Below are 26,244 nucleotides of genomic sequence, written 5' to 3'. Positions count from 1 at the left end.
TTCTTTATTACGTCATTTCAATTATTATTTATTATTAAGCTAAATTTATTTAAGGCATTTTTTGTTGTGACATAATTACGACAGCTATATAGAACATTCGCGAACAAAACTGTCATTAAATTTTTAAATCTAACCACATATTATGTACGTACGTATGTTTTTTCTGAATATTAAAACCCATATCATAACTCATTTTATATTATTCAACGACTTCTTATTGAAATGCTGTGTTTAAGGTTAGCATATACATATGTACATATGTGCAAACATAAGATTTATACATACACATATCTATTTGCGTAAATAATAAATTTCATCATCTAATAGAAGATTATACATGAGCTGCATAACTAATAAGCATATATGCCTGAAAAGTATTTAAGAATAAAATTTCTTTTATATGCGATGCAATAAATTTTTAGCTAATAAAATAAACTGTTGAAGGACTTAATATGAAATATGAAATGATTTTACTCGTTCAATCCACCCACACATAATAATTGCGATCATGTCCAGAAAAAAATTATATCGAATTGAAATTTATGTTCAATATTGATTGGACATTCAAAATAAAATTCTTAGAAATATGAGTTGATTATATGAGTAGGTCAATTTTATTTTATAGGTAAAAATTCTGTTAAAATTGACTTTTAATAAAATACTGTTATTTATTTGGGATTCAATATTTTGTAATAAATCATTTAAATTAGTTTTTGTTCACCAATGTTTATTTTGCGTCTTTGGTAAAAAGTGTAATAGTTGTGTATGTATGCATTTAAATGTACATATAAACGTGTTTGATACAATAAAACTTTTTATGAAAACATGTACTTAAAATAATTTTTGAACTGTTTTTTCAATCTTTCATAGAAAAAGTAAATATCCTATCGATGTGATTTTCCTCTGAAATGTGATACAATATCTATTGATTGATTTTCAACATAAAGTTAGAAAAAACAGTACGTTCTTGTAATAAGCTCGGATTTTTCTAACAACATCCTATAAAATCAAAAGCAACAATTCAAATCTATGCAAAATTTGACATATCACGTAAATCTGGCCATCTACCATCTGTCAATTGTCAGTCCAAATAATTTTCTTGTACGTTAATACAAGAAAATATCAAATAGATATCACAAATGATATCAAATAGATATCACAAATTATTTGTAATAAATAATTTGTGATATCTATTTGATATCAAAAATTACAATCTAATTGTGATATCAAATAGATATCACAAATTAGCTTTAATCAGACAAATTGTTTAGTCGGAACACTTTTCTTTTTAAGAACTTTGCTTAACATAACCAAAATTGAACGGAATAGTTGTCCTATTACCAAATCTGTTGATGTCAGATTTGGAATTTCGGAATTGTATAACAGCTGGTTAAAAAAATATTTGATCGTGTTCGACGGTAACAATTTTTAGTAATTTGCGAAAAATTTGTTAACCTTACTCAACGGTTTTTGAGTTTGGGGTAAATTTTTAATACGTTCCAAACATTGTTCCTACTAATTTTCCTATTCCTATTTTTTTATTGATTTTCAAAATCTTAGATTATTTTCAAATAAAAAATAGAAATAAGTCAAGAGTTACTGATCTTGATGATATTAAGAGCTATGGAAACGATAACATGATTTGAAACTTTATACTAATGACATAAAAAGTCCATATATGCGTTTGCAAAATTTGTATCCTAGACCAGTAAGTAATACAAAAATGGGTAATAAAAATTTTAAAATATTCTATTAAAAAATTTTTAATATTTCTTTATTAATTAAAGCGAAATTTGAATCCGCATGAATGACATCGTTAATTGAATAAATTCTGAACAAACCAATAACTTATACTTTCAATAGCACATTTCCGTTCCCAAATTTTTAAATTAAATATTTAAAAGTTATAAAATTAATATTTTTTGGGAATAGACGAAATGATGAATGAAAATGTACACGGCATTTTGTTAAAATTATTCTGTTGTATAACTTTGCTGGGGGAAGCTACAAAAATTTACAATAACCTTTTTATTTGTACGTGTCGTCCATTTACTTTACATGTTTTCATATCCGTCATTCCCATTCTCTTATAATTTTATAAAACTTTGGCTGAAAGTTTAGGGGAAATAAATATTAGAAATGTAAATATTGCAAATGTTTGACACAGTTCGCAACTGATCAATTGTGTCAACACAAGTAAATACTAAATTATAAAATTCTTGGTATTTACAAAACCTTAAACTTAATTAGAAGGTAGAAGTGCATGAGCGAAAATATTGCGGAAAGCTTTTTGATTTTAACATCTAAGAGTCTGGAAGTTCTTTAAATGTTCGTACATTTAATTTAATTGCTGGCAGATGTACAGATAGAAATACTCAAACCAATCAAATATTTTCAATTTTGTCGATAATTTTCTAAAAATTGTAGAACAATAAAAAAAATAATAATAATTTATTTTAAAGCAAGTAAAAAATGTAATTGATATCGGTTCAATTGGCATATTAATTTCACTACCATAAAAAAATATTAATCGTTTCTGGAAATACAAATTAATCCTTATAAAAAAAATGCAGTAGTTTATTAAAATATTTAATTGTGACACAAAAATGTTTTACCATAGCAACAATATTTTATTTTAATATTTGGAATTTAAGAAAAAAGGACGATTCTTGTTTTTTTCATGTACATTTGTGCATATACATATGTATGTATGCATGTGTATATGTGTGTACATAATTTTGTAGTTTGTATAGCTCTTAATTGTTTTCCATTTTCAAAACTTTTTATCTATATTATGTATATATGTAGTATGAAATATGATCTACATACATACGTACATAATTACTGAATGAGTGCCTGAGCCAATTTAATTTTCTAATTTAGATAACAAAATTTTATTTCTTAATATCGTTAAAGAAATTGTCTTAGGATTATAAAAAACTTTAAAATACTCCTGACGTATAAAACCACGTACATACATAATATGTATGCATATATGTATGTATGTAAGTAGGTAGTAAAATGATTGAAAAAATCATTTGGAATGGGAAGAAAATGAAGATGGAAAACTTTTTCGCTTTTGTCCATTATTAAAGAGCAAAGAACAATATAATTAAATTATATTCTGAAATTTAAATGTTTGTAAGGATATTATATTAATGTGTACATATGTATGTACATATTATATTAAATTGTCCTTGTATACATTAAACAACAAATATGTACCATGTAACATAAAAATGGTTTTTTTTCCTCAATTCCTTTTCATTCAAAAAAAAAAGATAACGATTTTGTTTTATTTCCGATTTTATTTAATTTGCATAAAGATTTCAAAATATAAATTTTCTTATACAGTACTACTGCTTTTTGATATATGGGTGTGAAAAAAATATGTTATATCATTAAACATTGATTCCAATCAGTCTTTAACCAGACGCCGTTCATAATATTTTAAAAACGAAACCTAAAAATTCGGAGAGGACAATTTGCAAATCAATATACCGAAGTGATAAAAAATTCACTGCAAATAATTTCTTAAAACAATAATCTACTTTACTATATAGCACTGGCTACAGTTCACATACAGGCATGACGTATAAAAAATATTTAGTTGACTACCTTAAACACCTACGTACCTTAAATGTTTCAAGATTCGGCCCATATAAAAGTGTGATTTTTAATAGCCAAAATAATAAACTTATTTTAATATTCTTATTTTACAATCCTCAACTGTTAGTCAAAATAACTATACACATTCAGTTCTAAACGAAGCCGTTGCTAAGAATAATATAAAAACACTATTTTAGATAAAATCGCAATACAAAGCCCAATTGTCCAAGAACAATAAATTGTCAATGTTAAAAGAGATCGAAAATCCGATTTTAAAAAAATTTATTTGTAGAACCGATTTGAAAATACAAAATATTAATTATCAGAGTTTTCTAATTTTATCTTTTTTTTCTACATTGGAAAAGAGTAACGAAAAAAGTAATAATTAAGGTCGAAATTTAAATAAATTATAATCAGTTAAAGAAAAGGGTAAGGTTTTTTCCTTTGTTATTGTCCTGACGTAACCAACCGAATAAAAGGAATTTATTGGTGCATAAAAACATAAATTTTCCTTTTTTGAGTTTGAGAAATAAATTTGACCGAACATTCGGCTATTGGACACAAATTTAATTTTAATATTTAAGCAGTTTATGAATGAATAAGGCGTTTACTTCAGTGTTAAAATGTTTGTGGTTTTCTTTAAATTTATCAAAGGCTGAAATTTTACAACTCAAACCTAAAGAAATAGTCTGTAAGTGTGTCAACTCGTGTATCTTAATTTTGGATGAACCAATTTTCATAAATATTTATATCTGAGTTTACTGATCTACTTTTGGGATATATTAGAATTCGGGAATTGGACTCATTTTACAATGGCCGATCTTATATTTTTTTGAATATTTTGAGAAAATTAACTTAAAATTAAGCCCATTTCCAACAATACGAACATTTGATTTCCTTACTTTTCCGGGAAATCAGGTATCAGCAATTTTTGCTATAGGCAGAATATATATTTTTGCAAATGAAGAGAGTAATAATTAAAAAATATTAATTAATTTAATATTTTAAATCCGAGTATCAAAATTAGTCAATTTTTCGAAAAAATTAGAGCTTGGAAACTGATCTCTCGCTACTAGTCGATTTTTCACTTTTTACCATATCTATGAAACTATAGTTGAAGAAAGTGTACTTGAATTGAAATTTACTATTTATGAATTCAGTTTACTATCGAGAATAACTGCGAAAATTTTTGGCGAATTAAGAATAGTATAAAATAAACCTTTGCCAAGAGTCAAATTTCGATTTCTCTAGGTGTGTTTAACAAGCCTGTTTAACATTTTTGCCAAAGTAGAAAATACCGTTTGCAGTGTATTGCACGGTTTTTTCAACTGTGCTAAAAAGAATTTTAATAGGCAATATTAAGAATTGGTTTGAGTGTTATACGGTTGGATTCAATTTTTATAGCGAAAAGGAATGTTGTTTTTATTTAATGCAATTCCAAAGAAGTTTGGTATTCTTCAACTAATTCAACATGCAAAGTACTTGTACCTAATGGTTAGGGTAATAGAGTTATAAATATTCTCATTTACCGAAAACCATTTTTCCTTAGATTTAAGTACAGACGAACTGAAAAAGGTCATTGAATAGTTTCCGCATATAGTGACGCAAAAACCATGAGATATGAACTATGAACATAACTTAAATTTTTAGGAAAATTTATTTTAAAGTTATTTTTACAAAACATAATTTAGAGCACGTGAAATTTTTACCTTTAATTAAAAAAGCATTTCAATTTATTGTTTTTTTTTTCTTAATTTTTGAAAATAATTAAGCTTTTACTTTCGAAATAAATATGAAAATTTTCTTAAAAAGAAAATTTAATCCTTTTTAACTTTCAATTAAATTAATTTGCTTTGAGGAAAAATTAACTTTTGAAAAGTTTGTTTTTAGTTTTTACTTTCAAAAGTTGAAAGTTTTTTATTGAAGATTTTTCCGTTTTTATGTTTTGTTTCAGGAAAGAAATATCTTTTAAATTGCCCTTGAAACTCTATTGAAAGAAAAAGAAAACATGAGAATATTTATAAAAATAAAAATAACATGCTTAAAATACTTTTAGGCAACATTTTGGTTATTAAGAGAAAACATTTAAAATATTTCATTACAGATGAAACAAAACCGCTTTAAAATTTAAATTTCCTTATTAGAATTAAGGAACTGAGATAAAACATGTATGGCTTCTATATTTGCAATTTTTGATTTGCACTTTACAAAAACATAGAACAAAGATAGGGAAACATTGGGAAAATATGTAAAAGATATGTATTTAACAAACTCAAGTTTAAAAAAATTTCAAATTTTAAAAATTAGGAAATGTGCTTCATATTAAATTATTGAATTTAAGTCAAAAATATTTCCTCATTTTTCTGTTGCACCACACCATAAAAAATCTTAGAAATCATAAGAATCAAAAATTTAAATTTTTATTTGTTAATTTAAAAATTTAAACCAGTTTAATTGACTACATTTTACCTTCAGTATTTCAATTATTAAGCAACAGATAAATTGATTAATAATCAAGTAACTGAAATTTGATGGTTTGTTAGAAATATTACATTTGAACCTGAACATTTGAACTATTGAAACTACATTGATATTATTGAACTATTAAAAGTCAATTCATACCACGAAAAGGGTTTAAAGGCGCATAAAAATAATTTATTCACCGTCAGATTTTATATCCTTTTTATTGCAAAAAACAGCTTTTAATCTTAATCTTTTTCTATATAGAGAAACGCTTTCCTTTTTTAGCATTTTTCCAAAAATTTTTTGAAAAAAGTGCTTATTAGTTTCACTCTGTCCGTTCGTCCGTCCGTCCGTTCGTGGACACTTTTTTTTTTACAAAACTTCTACACCCTTGAAGATAGAAAGCTGAAATTTTGTACGTACATAGATCTTTACTAGAAACTTATTTCCTTAGAACAAAATTTTTACCTATCTCCCCTCCTCTAGAAGTTATACCCCCCCCAAAACCTTAAAAATGGCCTTTTTTAACAATTTGTTGCAATGAAACCATAAGCATTTTTGAAATTTTGCAAAGGCAGAAAGGCATCGGCTAGCTTCCCCTAGCGCAGTATACTATAGTTAAATTTTAGAAAAACAAAATGGCCGTTCAAATTTACCGTTATCTCAAGTCCAAATTTTGGAAGTCGTTTTTCTTCTAGACCCCAGCCTGTAGAAGCTTGACTTAGAATTTTAGGGACTTTTAGACATTAACAAATAGTTCATTTCGTTAGAAGAAAATTTTTTTCCATCTCCACCCCCTCAAGTTATCGCCCCTTGAAATTTGTAAAATTTGAATTTTTGACATTCTATATTTCAGAAACCGCAAGCTTTTTCAAATTTCTATAAACGCAAAAAGTTAACGGTAAATTTCATGACATTAGAAAATATAATTATTTTTCTTAACTCACACAATTAAACCTTAAAATCGAGCATTATGTTACCCCCACTTTATTTTAATTTTTGCTTTATTTCAAAGACTGCATAAATCGTTCATCCTAAATATATGCAATCCTAGAGTATTTAAAAGCAGAATTTTCACTTGTTGAAGGGAAAAGTGCTACAATACAAACCATTGGCTTGACCCAACTTTATTAACCAACTTCCCGGTATTTCATATGCTCTTCTCATAAATCCGATTGCGTATATAAATAAGAAAATATTTTATTAGCGAGACCTCCACCTGCAATTAAATTGAATGAATAATATTATTGTACTTAGAATGCAATTATCAAAATGCATTATTAAAATTAAATTTTGTTATAGTTTACTTAATGGATTATCTTCATTTAAGTATGTACTCGCAAATATATTTTAAAAACACACACACACATAATATTCAAGAAACGTAAAAATTATTTAAAAGTTAAAAATTTTAATAAATTCATCATTTTCTAATTTTTCTTGTTTTTTCTTGTTTTTTTTTGTTATTTTGATTGATGGATTTTAGGTATATGGCCATTATAAATCCATTAAAACCACGTATGGGTAAAAGATGTACATTAGCTATAGCAGCGGGTATATGGATAATATCAGTCGTTATTGCATGTCCGATGTTCCTATTCTTTAAAACAGAAAGTTTAGAATTAGAGGATGGTGGTGAACGTATAGTTTGTTTTTTAGAATGGCCAGATGGTGAAACAAATAATTCACTGCAGGAGTATGTGTAAGTAAATAAAAAATATTGTTTTTGAATAAATATAAAATTTTTTATAATTTTGTTACTAATCTATAAAGATCGTCTTATTTTAACATATGAAATTTGAATTTGCTTTTACAAATTAAATTAATAACAAAGTTGCCGCAATATCAATATTACCAATGTACTTATTACAGAATAAATATAGTACATGCCACTTTGCCACTCCATATCACTACCGAGTCTATACTTATAATCAATTATTTTTTTTCTAACTTCATCAACATTTATCTGTGGTGTCAGCATCTTCTTCGAATTTTATGCAAAACTGCTCTTTTAATTCTTATAGATAGAATACTGTTATAAAAGAAATGCATATTACATCTAAGAATATTGTTCCGTGACACAATATTGGCATAATTCTCTTAATATAAATTAAGAAAACAAATTGCATATTGGTACCTTACGTGTATAGTACTAATTGATTCTGTTAACATTTTATTACATTTTTATTAAGAAATTTTTAACTTTATTTTAAATTTCTTTGAATTTTCCTTCAGTTTCTATGTAATTATAATTAAAATATAATTGAAAACTTAAAAAAAAATTATACCTAGAATATAGAATTTTCATTTTTGTTTTACTATTTAGTTTACTTTTTATTTTCTGAGAAAAATTCATTACTATATAAGAGTTTTCTAAAGAATCATCATGCGTGTATGTATGAATTTTTAAATTCCATTGTATGCACAAATTCAATTTATGAGTACATAGAAAAATAAAATAAACAATTCTCTCTTATGCACTGTAAGGATGTTTTCTACACTTTTTTTTTTAAAAACATTTCATTTTCTTTTTAAAACATAACTGCTATCGCATTCAATTAAGTTTAGAAAAACGTTCCCTCTTCATATCCAATGTGAAGTGCACGAAAGAATACTCTGTTTAATGGTACAGTAATGAAAACAGACATCCACGTGTACTTAGTTTAACACTAAAATACCTTTAAAAGTTAACTGTTAGAAATATGATACAAACATACATATATATGATATTACTATATTATGATTTATATTTACGTCCCTCACCGTCTCCTTTCTCTACTATGGGAAAAAGTATGTGCAAAACTTTACAAATCGTCATTCAAAACATATGAATTGTTTTGTTACGTTAGTGATTTTGCGATCAAAAGTAGAATTTATCTTCCTTAATCCCTTAATCCTTGTGGCGACATAATTTTTTCTTAGAACCAACAAACCCTTACAAATCATTAAGAAGTTTATTTATTTCAAATAATATTATTTTTAAACACACATTCAATTGCTATATATATAGTATATGATATATGTACAACCTTGTTAAGATTTAATAAGCTATTATGGTTTGGTATAAAGTATTTACGATGCTTCAAAATGTTATTATCAAGGTTATTAAAATCTTGAAAAGAAACGTTTTGAAATGAGCAATTTTTTCTTAAATGTTAATAACACTATTAAGTTTGAATAGTTAGGTAAATATATACATAAATATGTTTAGAGAGAGTTTCTCATTCATAAAAATTTCATGTTCATAAAATTTATGAATTCTTCGGGCTGATTAGAAATTATAAATACTTTAATATAAAACATTTGCTTGCTTTACTTATAAATTACATTTAACGAGAATTTTTCGCATCGAGGAAGGAATGGTCTCCTTCTTATTGTTTTGCGGGAAACAATCTGCATTGAATTTTCAATAAATTATAGTGATTTTAACCACATTACATTTATGGCATTTCTTTTGTTCCCAACGTTCTAAGCAAAAACTTGTAAAGAAATTAAAAGAATTATAATATAATTTTCGAATAAAGCAAGGAATTCAATTTTAACAATAAAAAATTTTATATAAATAGAAAAGAATTCCAACAAATGGCGAAACTAATCGAATTAGCTGATTTTTTTTTATTTTTTCTATTTATTTGTTCATCTGTAAAATGCTTGCAAATAATTTATTTCAATTTTATATTATTCTTTTGTGTAAATGAAGACATAACAAAGTGCACTGTTAAATTTAAGTGAAAATTTATTTTATTTTCAACAACATTCTACTTACACCTCTCATTTTTATAATACTCATAATTTTCTTCTTCAAGCTTTAAGCAGTGAAGTAAGTCTTCCATATTAATTGCACGTATAGAAATGCATATAAATGGAAAATTCTTAAACATGGGTATTACTATAGATACGAAAATATGCATTACACTTAAACCATGTCGATTACTTCATAATAAATCATAATAAAAATTTGAGTTTAATTCCATATTTGAAAACATGAATTTTGCACATGCAATTTTACATTTTTATCGAAAAATATTTGTTGAAATTTACAATTTTTATGGAAAAAACTCAGATGTAAAATATTTTTTGAAAACGTTTCTTAAAATTATTATATGATTCATATTAGAACTGCCATTTAATTTAGTATCACAGTTGTTATTTATGGTAGTTCAAATTTTTTCTATGTAATTGCATACCATCCGGCTACTAAGTATGCAATTAAATAAATTAACTAACAAAAAAGCCATTCTTATATTGGATAATATTTTCATCTAATAGTTGATCTCTTAAATATTTGATTCTATTGAAAATGTACACGGCGTTTAATTATATTGTATTGTAACACGAACATTTGAAAATCTAAAACGGATTGTTAAACTTTATGTCGCGCAGTGTTGCGATTTTATCTCGTTACGGATATGTACATATTATGGATATGTACAATCCATTACATATTTTAATTTCATATCATTTAATTTCACGTATTATGAATGATTTCTTAACTTTGAGTTTTAAGTATAAATGAGAGACTTTATTGAAAAACGCGAGGGTTGTTTTCCCTCTTAAAATCAATATACATCATAAAATGTATGGTAAATTTTCAATTATAAAGCGTTACAAATTCAAAGTCAGTCATGATAAAATTTCAGATTTAAAGCAAAAGTCTTTTGTTTTTTTTGAATGAAAACCAATCTGAATAAACAAATAATATACACCGTTATGTCTTCAAATTTTATTGACTTCATTTAAAAAAAAAAATTTTATCGTGCAAAATTCAAATTAATTTTATTTTACATATTTCAGATATAACATCGTCTTTATGTTTCTGACATATTTCATACCAATTGGATCAATGTCTTATACATACGCTAGAGTAGGTTTGGAATTATGGGGATCACAAAGTATTGGTGAATGTACACACCGTCAATTAGAGAATATAAAAAGTAAAAGAAGAGTAAGTAATGAAAAAATTTCGTATTTCACATTGTAAATTTCATTTGTATGATCAAATATTTTCACTTAAGTATTACTTATTATTTTTCTTATGCTGGAATTTTTTCTTTTATAAACGTAGTTGACCTATCCACTATTCTTATACACAGAGCTTTACCATATAGATACCATAAGAACCAAAAAAAAAAAATTCTTCTTGTTAAGTCCGAAGGGACATGATGTGGTTAATAAAAAGGTATTCATTTTTTTCAGATTCTGGAATGGTCATAGCAAAGTAGAATGTATAAAATTTTAAAAATAATACACCCAAGAATTTACTTTTGAAATTTAAAACCAACAAAAGTCTTTAGTTAAACTATTTTATGGTTTTTTCCATTTCAATGAAATAGAATTTAATTTTTTCGCTCGACGTTCATGTGTCCTTAAATTTGAAATTTTCTAAGTCATATTTTTTTTTCTGTTTTAACTTCCTTTGAAACAGAAAGTTTGTTGTATTTTAACAAATTTTACATACAAATATGTAATCATTCCTCAGTGTCAATAGACTCTTTCTATAATATTAATTATTTAAAGCATTTGCGCTTTTATAGTAATTTTAGGACTTACGAGTACTTAAGCATATTGATGAAATTTTGAAAATACATAAATAATACTGCGAAAAATTTAAATCTGTTTTAGAATAAAAAAACTTTCGAGTTCGACCTAGAAAATTATTGTGCACGGAGTTTTATATAAGCATTTTTATTAATCTGTATAATTGCAACTGTAAGTCTATTTATCACTTATGACATCATACTTTAAGTACATGCACATAGTTAGTTGTAATTAAATGTAAATCGTAATATTAAGAGTTTCATGATTAACTTAATGAACAACTTCTTTTAAAATATTTGGGTATTTCGGGTTGTTTAGAGAGTACTAAGAGGAATTACTTAAATTTTCTAAAATAACACTTAGATCTTCAAAATGATATGAATATCTTTAAAATACACCTAAGTTTAGTTTCTATAGTAGTTGTTCGACCGTTAAGTTGAATTGCATGTTCATTTCACTTAAATATTAATTAAATTCACCTTAGGAGATTTCATCTTGTTGCAACAAAAGCATCATAATTCTTTGTTTTGCCTCTATTATACAAGTGAAGAAATTTAAGAAAACTAAGTTTAAATTTTACATCGCATAATATCAAAAAATAATTATTTTAACTCTTCCATTAAATTATTTTTCACTCTTCAAAGATTTCCATTTTTGTTAACGATCCCATGACATTTCTTAAAACAACAAAATATCTTGTATATACATTACAACATATACGAATTCTTTAAGTGACAAATCTGTTTTTCCTGAAAAGATAAATATAAGAGCTTTCCTGTTGATTAAGATACAATGAATATGTTAAATATGCTACTCAACTTTAAATTACTTTAGCTTTTGGTGCAATAACACTAAAAATCTTCTAGCATTTTTCATTCTAAGTACACATATCTACTTATATCCCTTTGCATCTCTCTACCATATCTTTAAAATAATTTATTTAAAAAGTCTTTAAAGACATTGAAATGTGAACACGTCTCCATTAGATAACGTGTCACTTATGTGATTTTATTTTATGTACATAACTTCTGTGTATTTGTTTTAAGAATTTTTTTTTTTACCTTTCCTAAAGTGTGGGTATAACATGAATGTAATTTTGAAATAGAAAAATTTTTCTTTAAAATAATACACAAACACGAGTCAATATACAGTATGTACATATGTATATTTTATTATAATCCCGCATCACTCTAATGTCTTACAATAGAACAAAGGAAAATGAAAAAAAATATAAAATTCAATTTCTAACTTTGTAAAGGTAGCACAGGTCGAGAATTATAGAAAGGTGTTTTTATATGCTTATTTCAAAACGAAGAATAAGCACGTTGTTTGTCAATATAATTTTGTAAAATGACATAACAAACCAAAAATTAAAATAATTGTGCTTATTATACGTTAATTAAAAACCAAGTGTGACAAAGCTCTATAAAGTTGGAAACTCTAACGAATTCGGTGAATACGTATCTAAATACACATGCATTATTTGCATAAAGAACAATTTATAGGAGTTTTAAAATATGTAGATATATGAGAAAATTACTGGTGGCAAAATATTGTGTAAACATACTCTAATTCTCAAAATATTATTGGAATTCCTAATTTCAGAAATTATAATTAGCGTATTCAATATTCTTTTGTTCTCTTGGCCCTTTTTTTTTACTTTTGAACCTAACTATTTGAAGAACGTTGTAGAGAACCTTTTGAATATAAAAATAAAAATATTGAACATTTTAAACAGAATTAGAAATTCCTTATGGTTTCTGCTAAAATGTACTTAAAGAAAATATAAAATTCTTGCAGAGTATACCATTTTAAAAAATTTTAAATATGAAATAAGGCACATAAGAAAAGAAAATGTATTTTGCTTTTGGAATACGCTTTGAAATTACAAAACAAAAATTACAAGCGTGAATAAAAAATAAATTTCAAAAATGTAAATTTTCTGAAATGTTTAAACGAGGAAAGCATTCAAGCATTAAAAAAGAAATAAAATCGATATTATTATAGGAGTCTGACGTAGTTTCATTTAGAAAATTTTAAATCTAAAGTCAAAGCACAATTTTTTTACTTTTTGTGCTAATCTGAACGACAATATACATACACACACATACATAAAAAATAAATTTTATTTCTATTCAATAAAATATCGAAAATGTTTAAAAAGTTTTGTAAAAAAACCCTCTTGAAATTACCCTCTTACGAAATGTACATAACCTTATTGTTTAGATAATTTAATTTAAAACTCCTGAAAGCACTGATTTTCGAAATTTAATTAAAAATTTTATTTAAATTAATTACGTTTAAAGAAAGCAACACTTATTTAAGCGATTTATGCAAGGCTCATCTCCATTATCTTTCTGGAAATTGTAATGGAATTCCTATTAAATTGAAAATGTACATAAGCGAAATTATAGGAAGATAATACGTATGTGCAACGAAAAATCACATAAGAAAATTAAATATTAATATTTTGCTCCATAAAAATGTTTCTGCTGTATATTATGGTACAAAATTAACTAGTGAAGTTAGTTAGTCGTTTAGATAGGAACAGTATGTGGCACCTCCAACGCTGCTATCCAAAATTAAACCAATAGGTGACACATAGGCATTACTCCACAACACACCTCTTCCCGCTAATCCATTCAAATTCTTTGACAAAATTTAGCATATCACTTTGAGGTTAATAATCAGTTTTTTTTGTGGATAAACACCATTACCCGATTACTTTCTTTAGTTGGCAAATTCAATCGTAGTCCAATTTTTTTTTATTTAAATATTTGCACAGATTTTTAATTTTTCAATTGTGTATTCACGTAGCCAAAATAATTAGCGAAGAAGGGCGGCAAAAACACTTTATGTGAGGCCGCAGCAAAGAAAGCCTGGGAGAACTTTATTTATTTTTTAGGTCGCAATGGATGATAACCCTAGAACTTTACGATAAACAATTAATTGTAGGCAAGTTAGAGTATGAACAAATTTCTTTTTGGAAATTCCGTTATTGGATTTTATTCCGTTATAAAAGAATTTACTCACACACATTGTACTTTCTTTTTAGATAATTCTATAGTAAAACAAAGATTCAGCTTCAAAAATATTTTTAAGAGCTTCGTCCCTTCAAATATACATAGATACTTTTGTTTGAAATTATTTACTATAGTAAGAAAATTTATAATTAAAAATTTGTGTTTTTCTATAAAAATTCTATAAATGGTCATAGAAAGACCTACATTAAAAAAATTTTGGTAGCACAATCATAAAATTCTTGCAATATTCCTAAAATTTTAAAATCTTTATTGTTACGTTTAATAAAAATTTCCACTTGTTGAACTTTAAACGGTTAACTAAAATCAGTAACAGAGAACGATTCTTGTTGAGTATTTTAGAAAAGACTTTCGATTTCGAATTTTAATCAATCAAACGTAATTTCTATTTACCACAATCATACATTTGTGTATGTATATAAAAAATGTCAGACATTGAAAAAAAAATTCCATGTTTGTTTTGTCTCATTTTGATTTTATTTGATATCGGAGATTTCATATAAAGGAGAATTAGTTATAAAAACAAAAACTTATGTAATGAGTTTCTATGTGTTCATTTTTTCATATTTTTCATGGCATTAAAATAAACCAGAATGAAACAAAATGACATACAAAATAAGATCACATTCATTATTCATTTCTATTCTCTTTTTATATTCCACTTTTTTAATAGGCCTCCAATGCGCCATTTTTGATTTTTTTTTTATATTTTTGCATATTATTTTGACTATGCAATCCTATATTTAAAACAACCAAAGCCAAAGTGGTCCAACTCTAAGAATTACAATTTTAATATTAATATTTATTAAGTAATTTTACTCTAAATTGTGGATCCAGGTTTATATTTAGAACACTTATATTACAAAACGAAACAATAAGGCTTAGACCAATTTTTTGAACCACGAATGTAATGAATTAACGCTATGTAATTCTTTTATTCAAAATGTTTTTATCTTACTGGATGAAAGAATTATAGCTTAGCCGTTGGTTAGATCGGTTTTCTTTCCACTTTTCATTTTGGTGACAAAGGAAGATTTTAAATTTCATTTATTACATTATTGTCTTTATCAATAGAAATCTTATCCTTGAACCATTTTACAAAGGTTAATATTTTTATAATAAATTTATGCAATTATTTCGAAATTGATTAAGTTGTTGGTTGGATCACTTTGTTTCTGAACGCGTCTCACTTATATTTCTAACTTGAATCATTCGTTTTAAAAAATTTCTTTCTAATTTCAAGTGAAAAAACAATGTATATTTTTTACAGACACAATCTTTGTTCTTTTTTATAATTTCAAAAGAAAAAAAAATATATAAATTTCTGAAAGGTTGACATTTTTTTAGAAAAATATAAGAAAAACTTCCAACTTCCAAAAATTAAATATTTATTAAACGTAAAGAAAAAAATCCTAAAATAAAGTGTAAAATAAAATTGTTGAAATATTAAAACATTTCCAGAGTTGATGAATTGTGTCATGAATTCAATTTATATATTTTAGTTAAAGCACGTTTATCAAAATGAAATCGAAAACAAATATTAAATAAATAAACATAACCTTAAAATTTTGACACAATACAAATGCACAAACAACTTGAAGAGGGTAAAAGTGTTGATGAAACAAAGAAATATCAATGATGATGAAGAGAACAAAAAAATTTCTTTTTGGTTCAAATCGATTGTCCTTTGTTTTGTCCTTTGTTAAAGAAGAAAAAATTTATAAATAAATAAATTGAAAGTTAAATGGGACTAATAAATAATTTACTAAGTCGATTTTCGAAAACATTGATTTCATGTGACTTTATGCTAGGGCATAAATTATAAAGTATTTTTTTTTTTCAAAAACTTTTCTAACAAAAGTGAAACTTTTAGAAAATTTTACATAGTATCTCGTTTTTTGAGTCTATTTGGTATACAAGATGAAAAGAATGCCACTGTAAAAGGAATTGAATTGATTTGAGCAAAATTAAAAAGTTTGAAAATATAATACGGACTGTTATATGTACAGTACATATTATACGGACAAGTGGTACAGTCACAGTAACGTTTGTGGTTCCAAGATTTTCATATAAATTCTTTAATGCTATTTTACACTTCCTTTCCTAAAAGGGAATTGAAATGAGGTGAAATATTTCAACCCGTTGATTATTGTAAATCGGAAGCTGTTCTTCAAGTATGCTTTTTACAATTTCCAAAGATGAAAATGTTTTAAGAGGGAGTTGTATTAAATTAAATGGCTAATATTCGTTGAATATTAGTTACTTTAAAAGTCCTTGAGATCTAAATCTGATCACCATTGATTAACGTTCAGCTTTTAAAATATTTAGTATTTGGTTTGAAAAAATTTCATTTTTAATTCTTTAAAATTTTCGTCTTCACTTGTATTCTTTTATATTGTTCAGGAACAAATCTATTCACATGCTCCGTTGTACGAGTATGTAGTAAATATTCTCTGCCAATTGGCAAAATACACACATTTTATATTCTTCCGAAAAGCGATTATTACCGACCACATCGCATTCGCACATCCGATCACATGGCTAAAGGGAGGTTTACTGATGGCACCACATTTCGGATATCGAGGTTTCGGAACGGACTTTTTCTGATAGGGAAGCGTAAGTAAACTATTTTCAGAAACATGTCTGTCTGTTGCTCTTCATGTCTGTGTGTACACGTGTGTATCTCAAGTTAGTTTTTTTTGAGGGTTAATTTAACATTTTTCCGCATACAAAAAGAAATAATCAACCAATTGAAATATTATATTTAAATAAATTTGGGGTGCTAAAATTATGAACCTATTAATTTTTCACAAACCGAAACCAAATTAGAGGCCAATTTTACTTTTTTTTACCTTATCTAAAAAACTAATTGATGAAATTTCTCGAAATATTATACTTAAGTTTTAATTCTTACCTAAACTAAATGGCGAACTTTCGCCATTTAGTTTAGGTAAGAATTAAAACTTAGTTTAGGTTATCAAACGAATGGTTTGTATTGTAGCACTTTTCCCAAGATATTAACAAGTGAATATCTGGTTTTTAAAAACAATCTATATATACCTACCACACTATTAAAATTGTTTTCATTCAAATACGAAACTATTTCCAGGATTGCATACATTTAGGATGAGCGATTTATGCAGTCTTTGAAATAAAGAAAAAATAAATTTTAGAGTGGCGGAGATAGGTAAAAATTTTCTTCCACAGAAATAAGTTTCTAGTAAAGATCTATGTACATCAGGTTTCTATCTTCAAGGGTGTAGAAATTTGGCAAACATGTCCATGGACAGACAGACGGACAGAATAAAACTAATAAGCACTCTTTTCAATTTTTTTTTGGAAAAGTGCTAAAATGGCATTTTCATAATCTTCTGTAACACTTTCAACAATAAAAAAGTCTTTATTAATAATGATTGTTGTGACAGAAGACACTTTTTTTAATCTTGTCATTTTGATTGACAGAATCCAAAGACATTTATAATATATTTCCAAATAAATTTTCAATTTTTCATTCAAAAATATAAATGTCAATCGTATAATAAACTTTATGAATTTCATAGCATAGCGTAAGTATTAGAATAAGAGAGCAGCGCATGTAGTAATATTCAATACAAAAACTTAGTCAAATCTAAAAGAAATCCAGTAATTCATGCTTAATAACTGAAAATGGAAAAATCTTTCAACCTATATAAAAGAAAGGCATCAATAAAGCCGTAACAGTTACTGAAAAAAAAAAAATTTAAGATATTATGATTTTCCCTGCAGAATCTTACTTGAACTGCTGAAGTTCGATCATGTTATACTCTAATAAGTTAACTGTTCCGCGTTGCTCTTTATCTGTGTGACACAATAAAGAAAATTTCTCTATGTTTTTTAAAATACTTTTCAATTTTCCTGATAGCAAAATTACTCAACCTTAAAATTTCCAAAATCAGAATTCATAACAATGATTAAAGTTAAAATCGTAGATCTCAATTGATTTTGTCGAAAATTCAATGAGAATTTCGTCATATGATTCAAACTGTCGTCGAAAACATTAAAGTCAATTTAAGTACAATCCATTAATTTTATTTTAGTTACATCTTTTGCACAAACCCGTATACATATTTTTTTTGTCTTTTTCATTCAGAAGCAATATTACAATTTTTTAACGCAATTCTGACTGTTAAAATTAAAAAAATTACTGTCAAAGTTTATTATTAAAGCATCGTTTAACTTTAAAAAGTCTAAATTGAACAAAGAAAATTTAACTGCTTTAATAGTTTTTTTTTTTAAATTTAGTTTTATTTTGACATTATGTTTTCAGTCCAAAGCTTCAATTATATAGACACTTTTAATAAATTTTTATTGCATACATTTTTTTTTTAAATTTATGAATTTTTTAGTACCCGCTCGATGGTACTTGAAATTGAAATAATAAAATTTCTAAAAGCAAGAATAAAATTATTATTTCAGTTAGAAATTTTTTTATTCGAAAATGAAAAAAAAAAGAATTATTTCCAAATATTTTGTTTTTTTATGTCCTATATTTAGTTTTTCTAATAATTTATTGGTTTTAAATTAAAATTTATCCTTTATAGTTTGAATACCACTTAAATGTGGGTTTGTTGTGTCTACACAATGATATTACAAAAATAATTTTAAATTTAATATAAAATTCATTTTAGTTTTTATTGGTAAACTTTTAATGTTATAATAGTTTTTGGAAGACTCGACATACAGCCATATTATTTTTACGAATTCAAAAAACTTTTGAAGCAAAAATTTTTCTTTTCTATACCAAATTGATTTTCAATTTAAAATTCACAATAAATATTACAAAAATTTTCCTTTGTACAATATTTATTTCTATAGGTTATAAATCAAAAAAATTTTAAAAGAATTTCCAAATAATTTCATAAATTGATACCTAGATTTATGAAAAACTTATTTTAATTTTCAGAAAATTGTTTTTAATATTTTTTTCAGACTGCACTTTTAATACCATTCTTCAGATCCTTATAAACGTATATTTATTAGTAAAGAATGGTGTGTTTCACATTCATAATCACCTTATCATTGCTATGAAGTGATCATCTTTTGTAGTATGATCGGTACTCAATTTGAAAATGTGCTTACTTTAAATAACATTCTTCGTATTTTCAAAACATTTAGACAAAAATTACAATTTTCATAATATGAAAAACAATGATTTTTTTTACTCTGCCCCATAATTTTTTGTACGGGTTTACAAATGTACCAAGATAAATGGAAAATTTTCAACCGAATTTTGATATAGATACTTAAGTTATAGTGTCCATTATATTTATGTAAATCCAATAAAAAATTATGTTTGGTTAAATCCTAAACTTAAGTGTTGCTATTCATCAATATTGATTTCATATTTTTTTTTTTTTGTAATAAATTTTAGTAATCAAAAACTTCACAGAAACATCAAAAAACTTTTTATCTGCCCTTTTTTATAAATTTTTCAAAATTATGTTTCTATAATGCATTAAATTTATGATCGATATTCAAGAACAATAAACCTTTTTCATATACATAGCAACAATATCCGTTTAGTCAAAAAATAATATTGAAAAAAAAAAGGAAAGTTATAAGGTTTGCGAAAAGATGATCGTTAAGAGACAAAATATTTTACTTTCTTGTGTTCGTTTTATTAATAATGTTTGATGTCTCGACGTGACTTTTCCAAAATTATCAAAGTTACTTTATGTTTACTTTGTTTTTTAAATACACAATAAAAATTGGTCTAACTTTAGGAGCAATAAAAGTAATAATATAAAATATTATTGTACACCTATTCAGCTGTCTTATTAATAAATTTTTCCAATCGAATGTTTTATTTTTTCAATAAACTTACTGCCTATGAGAATTTTTTTTCATTATTTAACAGATTTCACTGAGCCTGCCGTATCAATCAATAGTGATAAAAAATGATCCATAATATTCTTTATTTTACGTTGGACTATCATAAATTGTGGTTAGATATTTGCTATTTTGAAAAAAATGGCAAAATTTATAAGCGACAAATATTAAATTAAATATAAAAATAGAAAGGAATCTACTTCTTAAAGGTTTTTCATTAGTTTATTAGTTTTTGAAATCAAAACAATTGAATAATTAAAAATTTAAGATTTTATAAAATAATGAGTTCAAGGTTTACACTGAACTTTGTACTAAAAGCACTAATTTTTTATGTCGAAAAAATTTTGAACAAAATGTAGAATACTGATCAAATTTCAGCGAAACGTAAATAAAGCTACCAAAAGCTTCAATCTCCATTTTTACTTCTGGGAAAAATTCGAATTCTTCATTCGCAACTTCTTCAGCGGTAACTGATTCAATCTAGTACTTACAGATTGAATTCGAATTATAATATTTTGACACACTAAATAGGGAATTTAAATTTTTTTATATAATAAAGAAATTTAAATTAGCAAGTTGTGCTTATTATAACCAAAGAATTTAGACCAAGAAAATATAAAAGTTTCAATTTGTTTCATTTATTTTTATGACTTTGTTTTAATAAACGGCTTGAAAGGTTTACAATTTCAATTCATAGGTTTAGACAAGTTATGTAGCTCTTTATGTCAAACAAATAATTTCTTTTACACAAATTAAGTGCCAGGTTCAAAGTATTTTTTTACGGAAACACATTAGTTCTTACTTCTCTTCAAGTGTTTTTACACAATAATTTTTCAGAGCTCTTAAAATTTCGTTTTTTTGAGTTTCTTTCAAAATGCTTTTACTGTGCATCTACAAATATATTCATATTCATATATGTGTAAATTATATTACCTGTTGGTTTCTTTTTATCTTTAAATTTAGACACAATTCTTTCATTATCATTAATTATACCTTTATCAAAAAAAAAAAGAAGAAAAATAAAGAAGTTAGTAAAAATTCATAGGCTAAAAAATGTCTATAAAATGAAAAATTTTTGTAATAATTTTTATTTTTTTTTTTAAATTCCTAGAACAAAAATAAGTACGGGGACAATTAGTAACAGGATAATAACTGCATTTGTTGTTGTTTTTTGCGTTTTTTATTTTATATAAGCAACTAAAAAACGGGATCCATAAAAAATGGAAAAGAAGAAAAAATATTCGCGAATTTATTTAATCTGTGGAATGGCGGCAAATCTCATAAAAGAGAAAATATAATTTACGATCAAAGAGAGAGAATGAAAAAACGAAACCCTTCCAACTGTTTTTATTTTCCATTTATTTCTATATACCTTCATTTAGAACTGAAATTATAAAATTTTACCACCAGTTTGAGTTTTTTAAAAACTTTTTCTTTAATTTAGATAAAAGATATGACAAACTTTTATTATTATTTTTACGCTCGTGATGACATTTTTCATAATATAATAAAAATTACATGTGAGATTAGAAATCTGATGTATAACGTGTTCAATGGAGATTTAAATGAAACATATGTGCAGAAGATTTGTTATAATTATGAATATATAAAATGATGAAATCTTCAATTTTTTCGAAATTTAAATCAAAAAATATGAAACGACATGAAAAATTGTTATTTTTGAAAACTAAAATATTTTAGAACTTACCTTGTTCTTCAAACTTTTGTGCAGTCTTGTAAGAGTAGACGTTGGACTCAAATAATTTTGTGATCGCACGTAATAATCGTGAATTCTTAAGTAAAATTGTTTTTAAAAAATAATTCAATTTGACTATCTGGACAAAAATTTATAAATTTTGTAAGTACTTCGTCGTTTGAATATCTAGAAAAAGAATTTTTCTGGGGATATTATCAAATTTTAAATATAAGTATGACGCCCAGGTTTAAAAGAACTAGATTAATATGGGTTTTACATAAATTTAACAAATTTTAATTTCAACAATTGAGAATGAATTTTTCGACCCTAGCTAGTCAGGTGAAATTGTTATACATATGCCTTATTGAACCTGCTTTAAAAAACAAATTTATAACTACTCGTAAACTGCTCTATAACTAATGAAATCCAAATGAATTGGGAAAAATATTCTAGAGACCATAATTTCTTTATTATATTAAGCAGCGGTAATTAGTTTAATACCAACTAGGACAATAAAACTGCTATATATAAATAAATTACAAAATTTTTTAAAATCTAAAACTCGATTACATTTATATTGTAGCCGCAAAATTCTTTATAGTTGGAAAGTACAACGAGAACTTAAAAAACAACTCTTTTCATTTCTCCTTTAATTTATTATTTATGAGTTTTTTACTTCGACTTTAAAATTATCTAAATTCCTCTTTCCTGCATACCAAGCAATTCTTAAGATTTTCTTTAAATAATTTTTTCTTTTTTTTTCATACAATAAATTTGTTTCTGCGTTAACGGTAGCGACTGAGTTGAAACGTAAAATTCCGAATTTTATTTGACCATTTATTTTTCTTTGTATTTGAAACAACACAAAAGCTTTTGCTTTTTTTTTTGCTTTTGTTACCGTTAAATTTTAATTTTCTCCTTTTTTTTTATTTTCTAAAAATTTTACAATTTTCGCGAAAAAAAGGAATTGAATAACAAGGATGTCTGCCTTAAAAAATTTTATTAAAGCAAGTATCCTGCATTAAACAATTAGAACAAAATTTAAACGAAGGAAAAATTGTTTTTAATATCCAGAAAAAAAAAAATAAAAAAAAAGTTTATAACTTTATAAAATTCAGATTTTTCGCTTTTGTTATTTTCATTTTAATATTTTTATTGCGTTTTTGCATAATAAAATTTTAAAGGGTTGAATGATCCAGAAGTTAAGGCAAAAAAATCATTGGACTTTAATAATCAAAGAAAATTTTTATAATTTTATAAAATAATGCAAAGGCATAGATTATTAGATTTGTACTGAAGATTAAGAATTAATGATTAAGCAATAGGCTTGTGGCTATCTTTATGCTGTTATATCGGTTTCTGTACGAGTACAATTTTACATTTTTATTCTGTTAACTCATAAACTAATTACTTGGTAAAATTCAATTGATGATATTAAAATTATATACAAGAAAGTTTACGCTTTTGAACTGCCGTTCTAAAAATCAAAGTACTGGAAGAATGTGCTCGTTCCATAAACCCCTCGACCTATTTTATAACACGCTGTTTTTTTTCAATAGCTACTTAGCAGCAAATTTTGTATTTAAATTTTCTATTAAAAAATTAATAAAAATTTTAAAACTATTTCTGATTGCATTAAAAAATTTAGAAATTTTGCTGAAATTTAAATGTTGCCCGGCCACAGAATGTGAATTTTACCGTTACAATATCGTGCTAATAAAAATATTAGACCCGGTTTTTTATTTTCACATTCAGCATATTGGTTTTTTTCTGCATTTTTATCTGAATATTTAATTTATTTTTTTTGGAAACATAAAACAATCTCTTTTCCAAATTATAATAATCCTTTTAAAGCCGGTTAAAAAAAATTTATGGAAAAAAAAGGATATTAATATTTTATTATGATAATAAATTGAATTTATTTTAAATATTGTTTTTATTCATTTGTTCAAAGGGTTTAAAATGAGATTTTAAATTTTGTAAAAACTTTGTTTTAATTAAAATTACGTGAAAATTGAATTTGTAAATCGTTTTGATTGTATTTAAATTAAGAAACGTACAAAAAAAAATTTTAATTCAAAAGTTTTTTCAACAAAATTTTTATGTTGATTTAAAAACAATATAAAAGTTTAAGTGCAACTTTTTACCTTAAAATTACTCTTAAAATTAATTTTTAGAATAGTGACAAAAGATGGAATTATTTTGAATTAGAACTTTTTTTATCACATGTAAAAATAATATATTTATTAAAATGTAATTGAAATACAAATTTGTTAACGAAATATCAAAGCAAATGAATTTTATTACAACGCCCGATCTGAAGTTAGAAAACTATTGTGAATGGACTACTAAATGTTCTCCTTTATTGTGATAAAATGGGTTCTTTTAATAATTTCTTACTATAGTTTATTGCTTTTTAGATTCCTTAGGTGATCTAAAAGCATAACGACTTCTTTTTGAAACAGATTTGTTATTGAACAAAGTCTTTTACTGCCGTTCCTTAAATCATATTCAACCACAATAGAATAAATCGTTTAATACAATTTTTTAACAAAACTAATTATAAACATATGAAATATTTTATAAATAAAACTTATAGCATTTCTATTAGGGTAAAATTAAACTCGTGATATTTAAGAGAATATTTTGATTATTCGAACTTGCTTATCAAAACCGTTTTCATTACCGTGAAATATTTACTAAATTTGCATACTTTTAGGGTCTTTATAGTAAAATTTGATTTTAATTAATAAATTTTAAATTTATCATATTGTAATGCTATTTAAATTATAAATCAAAGTTTTTAGAAATCATACCTTAGATATCATCCTAAACCAAGTACCATGATAAGTATTGGAAAATTTTTTAAATTGTTGCAAATAAATGATAAAATGCATCATACCAAATTACTTAAGAGCAGAAAAATTTTAAGCGAGAAATAATGAATTATAACTAAGATAAGAAAATCAGATTGTACAATATTGTAGTTACTAATTTGTTAGTAACTGTAAATTATTTCTTATATTATTGTTTGTAATCATTGTTATCCTAATTATTTTTATATACGTTTTTTCGTACTCAATAATAAAAGCTTTAACTAAATCATATTACATTTTCCTACATATTTTCTTGTATCATCTTACATCGCGTAACGTAAAATAATCAAATCAACTCATATGGCATAAAAACATTTTCTCTTTATTACCCGAAACGGCAAAAAAAAAATTAATTTATTAAAATAATTTTTATAATTTTTTATTTCACCTCATAACGTTTTAAATTAGACGTTACATATTATATAGTGTTTGTCACCTTATATTCTAATTTCATAGTCTGAAAAAATTACAGAAAAAAAATTCTCGCTTGATAAAGACACAACCTTTTTCTTTTTAATTTCCCATCTTAATTTATGCTCTATTATTTATAACGTACCTACATGTACTATGAAAAATAATCCGTGAATAAAGTTCAAAATTAGTTTATATACACGTATATGAGTAGATATTCATAATATTTCTATTTAAATAGAAATTGTAGAATATTTTATTAAAAAGAAAAAAGAGAAATAACATTTTCACATGAAAAATTAAGTTACATTGTCGGTAATATAAAATATTTCTTTCTACTGTTATAATATCGTTTTATAGATTTATACTTATAGATATATGGATAATATTCTAAAAAATATACATACATATTGAGTGTAGGCGAATCAAGAACCGGTTCGGTTATACAAAATATAAAGCTAGAAATGATAAAAGAATAAAATATTTTTTCTTAACTTTGTAGAATACTTTCATATTTAAGCTCTGTAGGCTTTATTGTGGAGGAGTAAAAATGTATGATACCCAGTAAGCCAAAATATATAAACAAAAATTTTGTTGGTTGGTATTAGAATTTAATTTTATAAGTCTTGTTTAATAAAAATTTGAATGATAAATACAAGAAGTTATTTCTGCAGAATTAATTAAAAACGAAAGCTACATAAGCCAATTTGTAAGTACACACGCTGACGAATGGGTAGAATTA

At 25.0% G+C, this 26,244-nt stretch overlaps 1 protein-coding gene across 3 annotated transcripts in view; it reads left to right on the top strand.

Annotated features, from left to right (window-relative positions):
* LOC129609220 (tachykinin-like peptides receptor 99D) overlaps positions 1–26,244 on the top strand; it is a 76,834-nt gene that overhangs the window by 17,495 nt on the left and 33,095 nt on the right. For all 3 annotated transcript variants that reach the window (XM_055521151.1, XM_055521156.1, XM_055521159.1), the window contains exons 4-5: positions 7,559–7,774; positions 10,867–11,017. In XM_055521151.1, the coding sequence (XP_055377126.1) occupies positions 7,559–7,774; positions 10,867–11,017 (367 nt within the window). The remainder of the gene's footprint in view (positions 1–7,558; positions 7,775–10,866; positions 11,018–26,244) is intronic.

This window comes from Condylostylus longicornis, unplaced genomic scaffold (assembly GCF_029603195.1).
Source record: "Condylostylus longicornis isolate FDR11 unplaced genomic scaffold, ASM2960319v2 ptg000004l, whole genome shotgun sequence".
In the NCBI taxonomy this organism is placed as follows: domain Eukaryota; kingdom Metazoa; phylum Arthropoda; class Insecta; order Diptera; family Dolichopodidae; genus Condylostylus; species Condylostylus longicornis.
The sequence above is the reverse complement of the archived record's forward strand: the minus strand, read 5'-3'. Positions and strand labels throughout refer to the sequence as shown.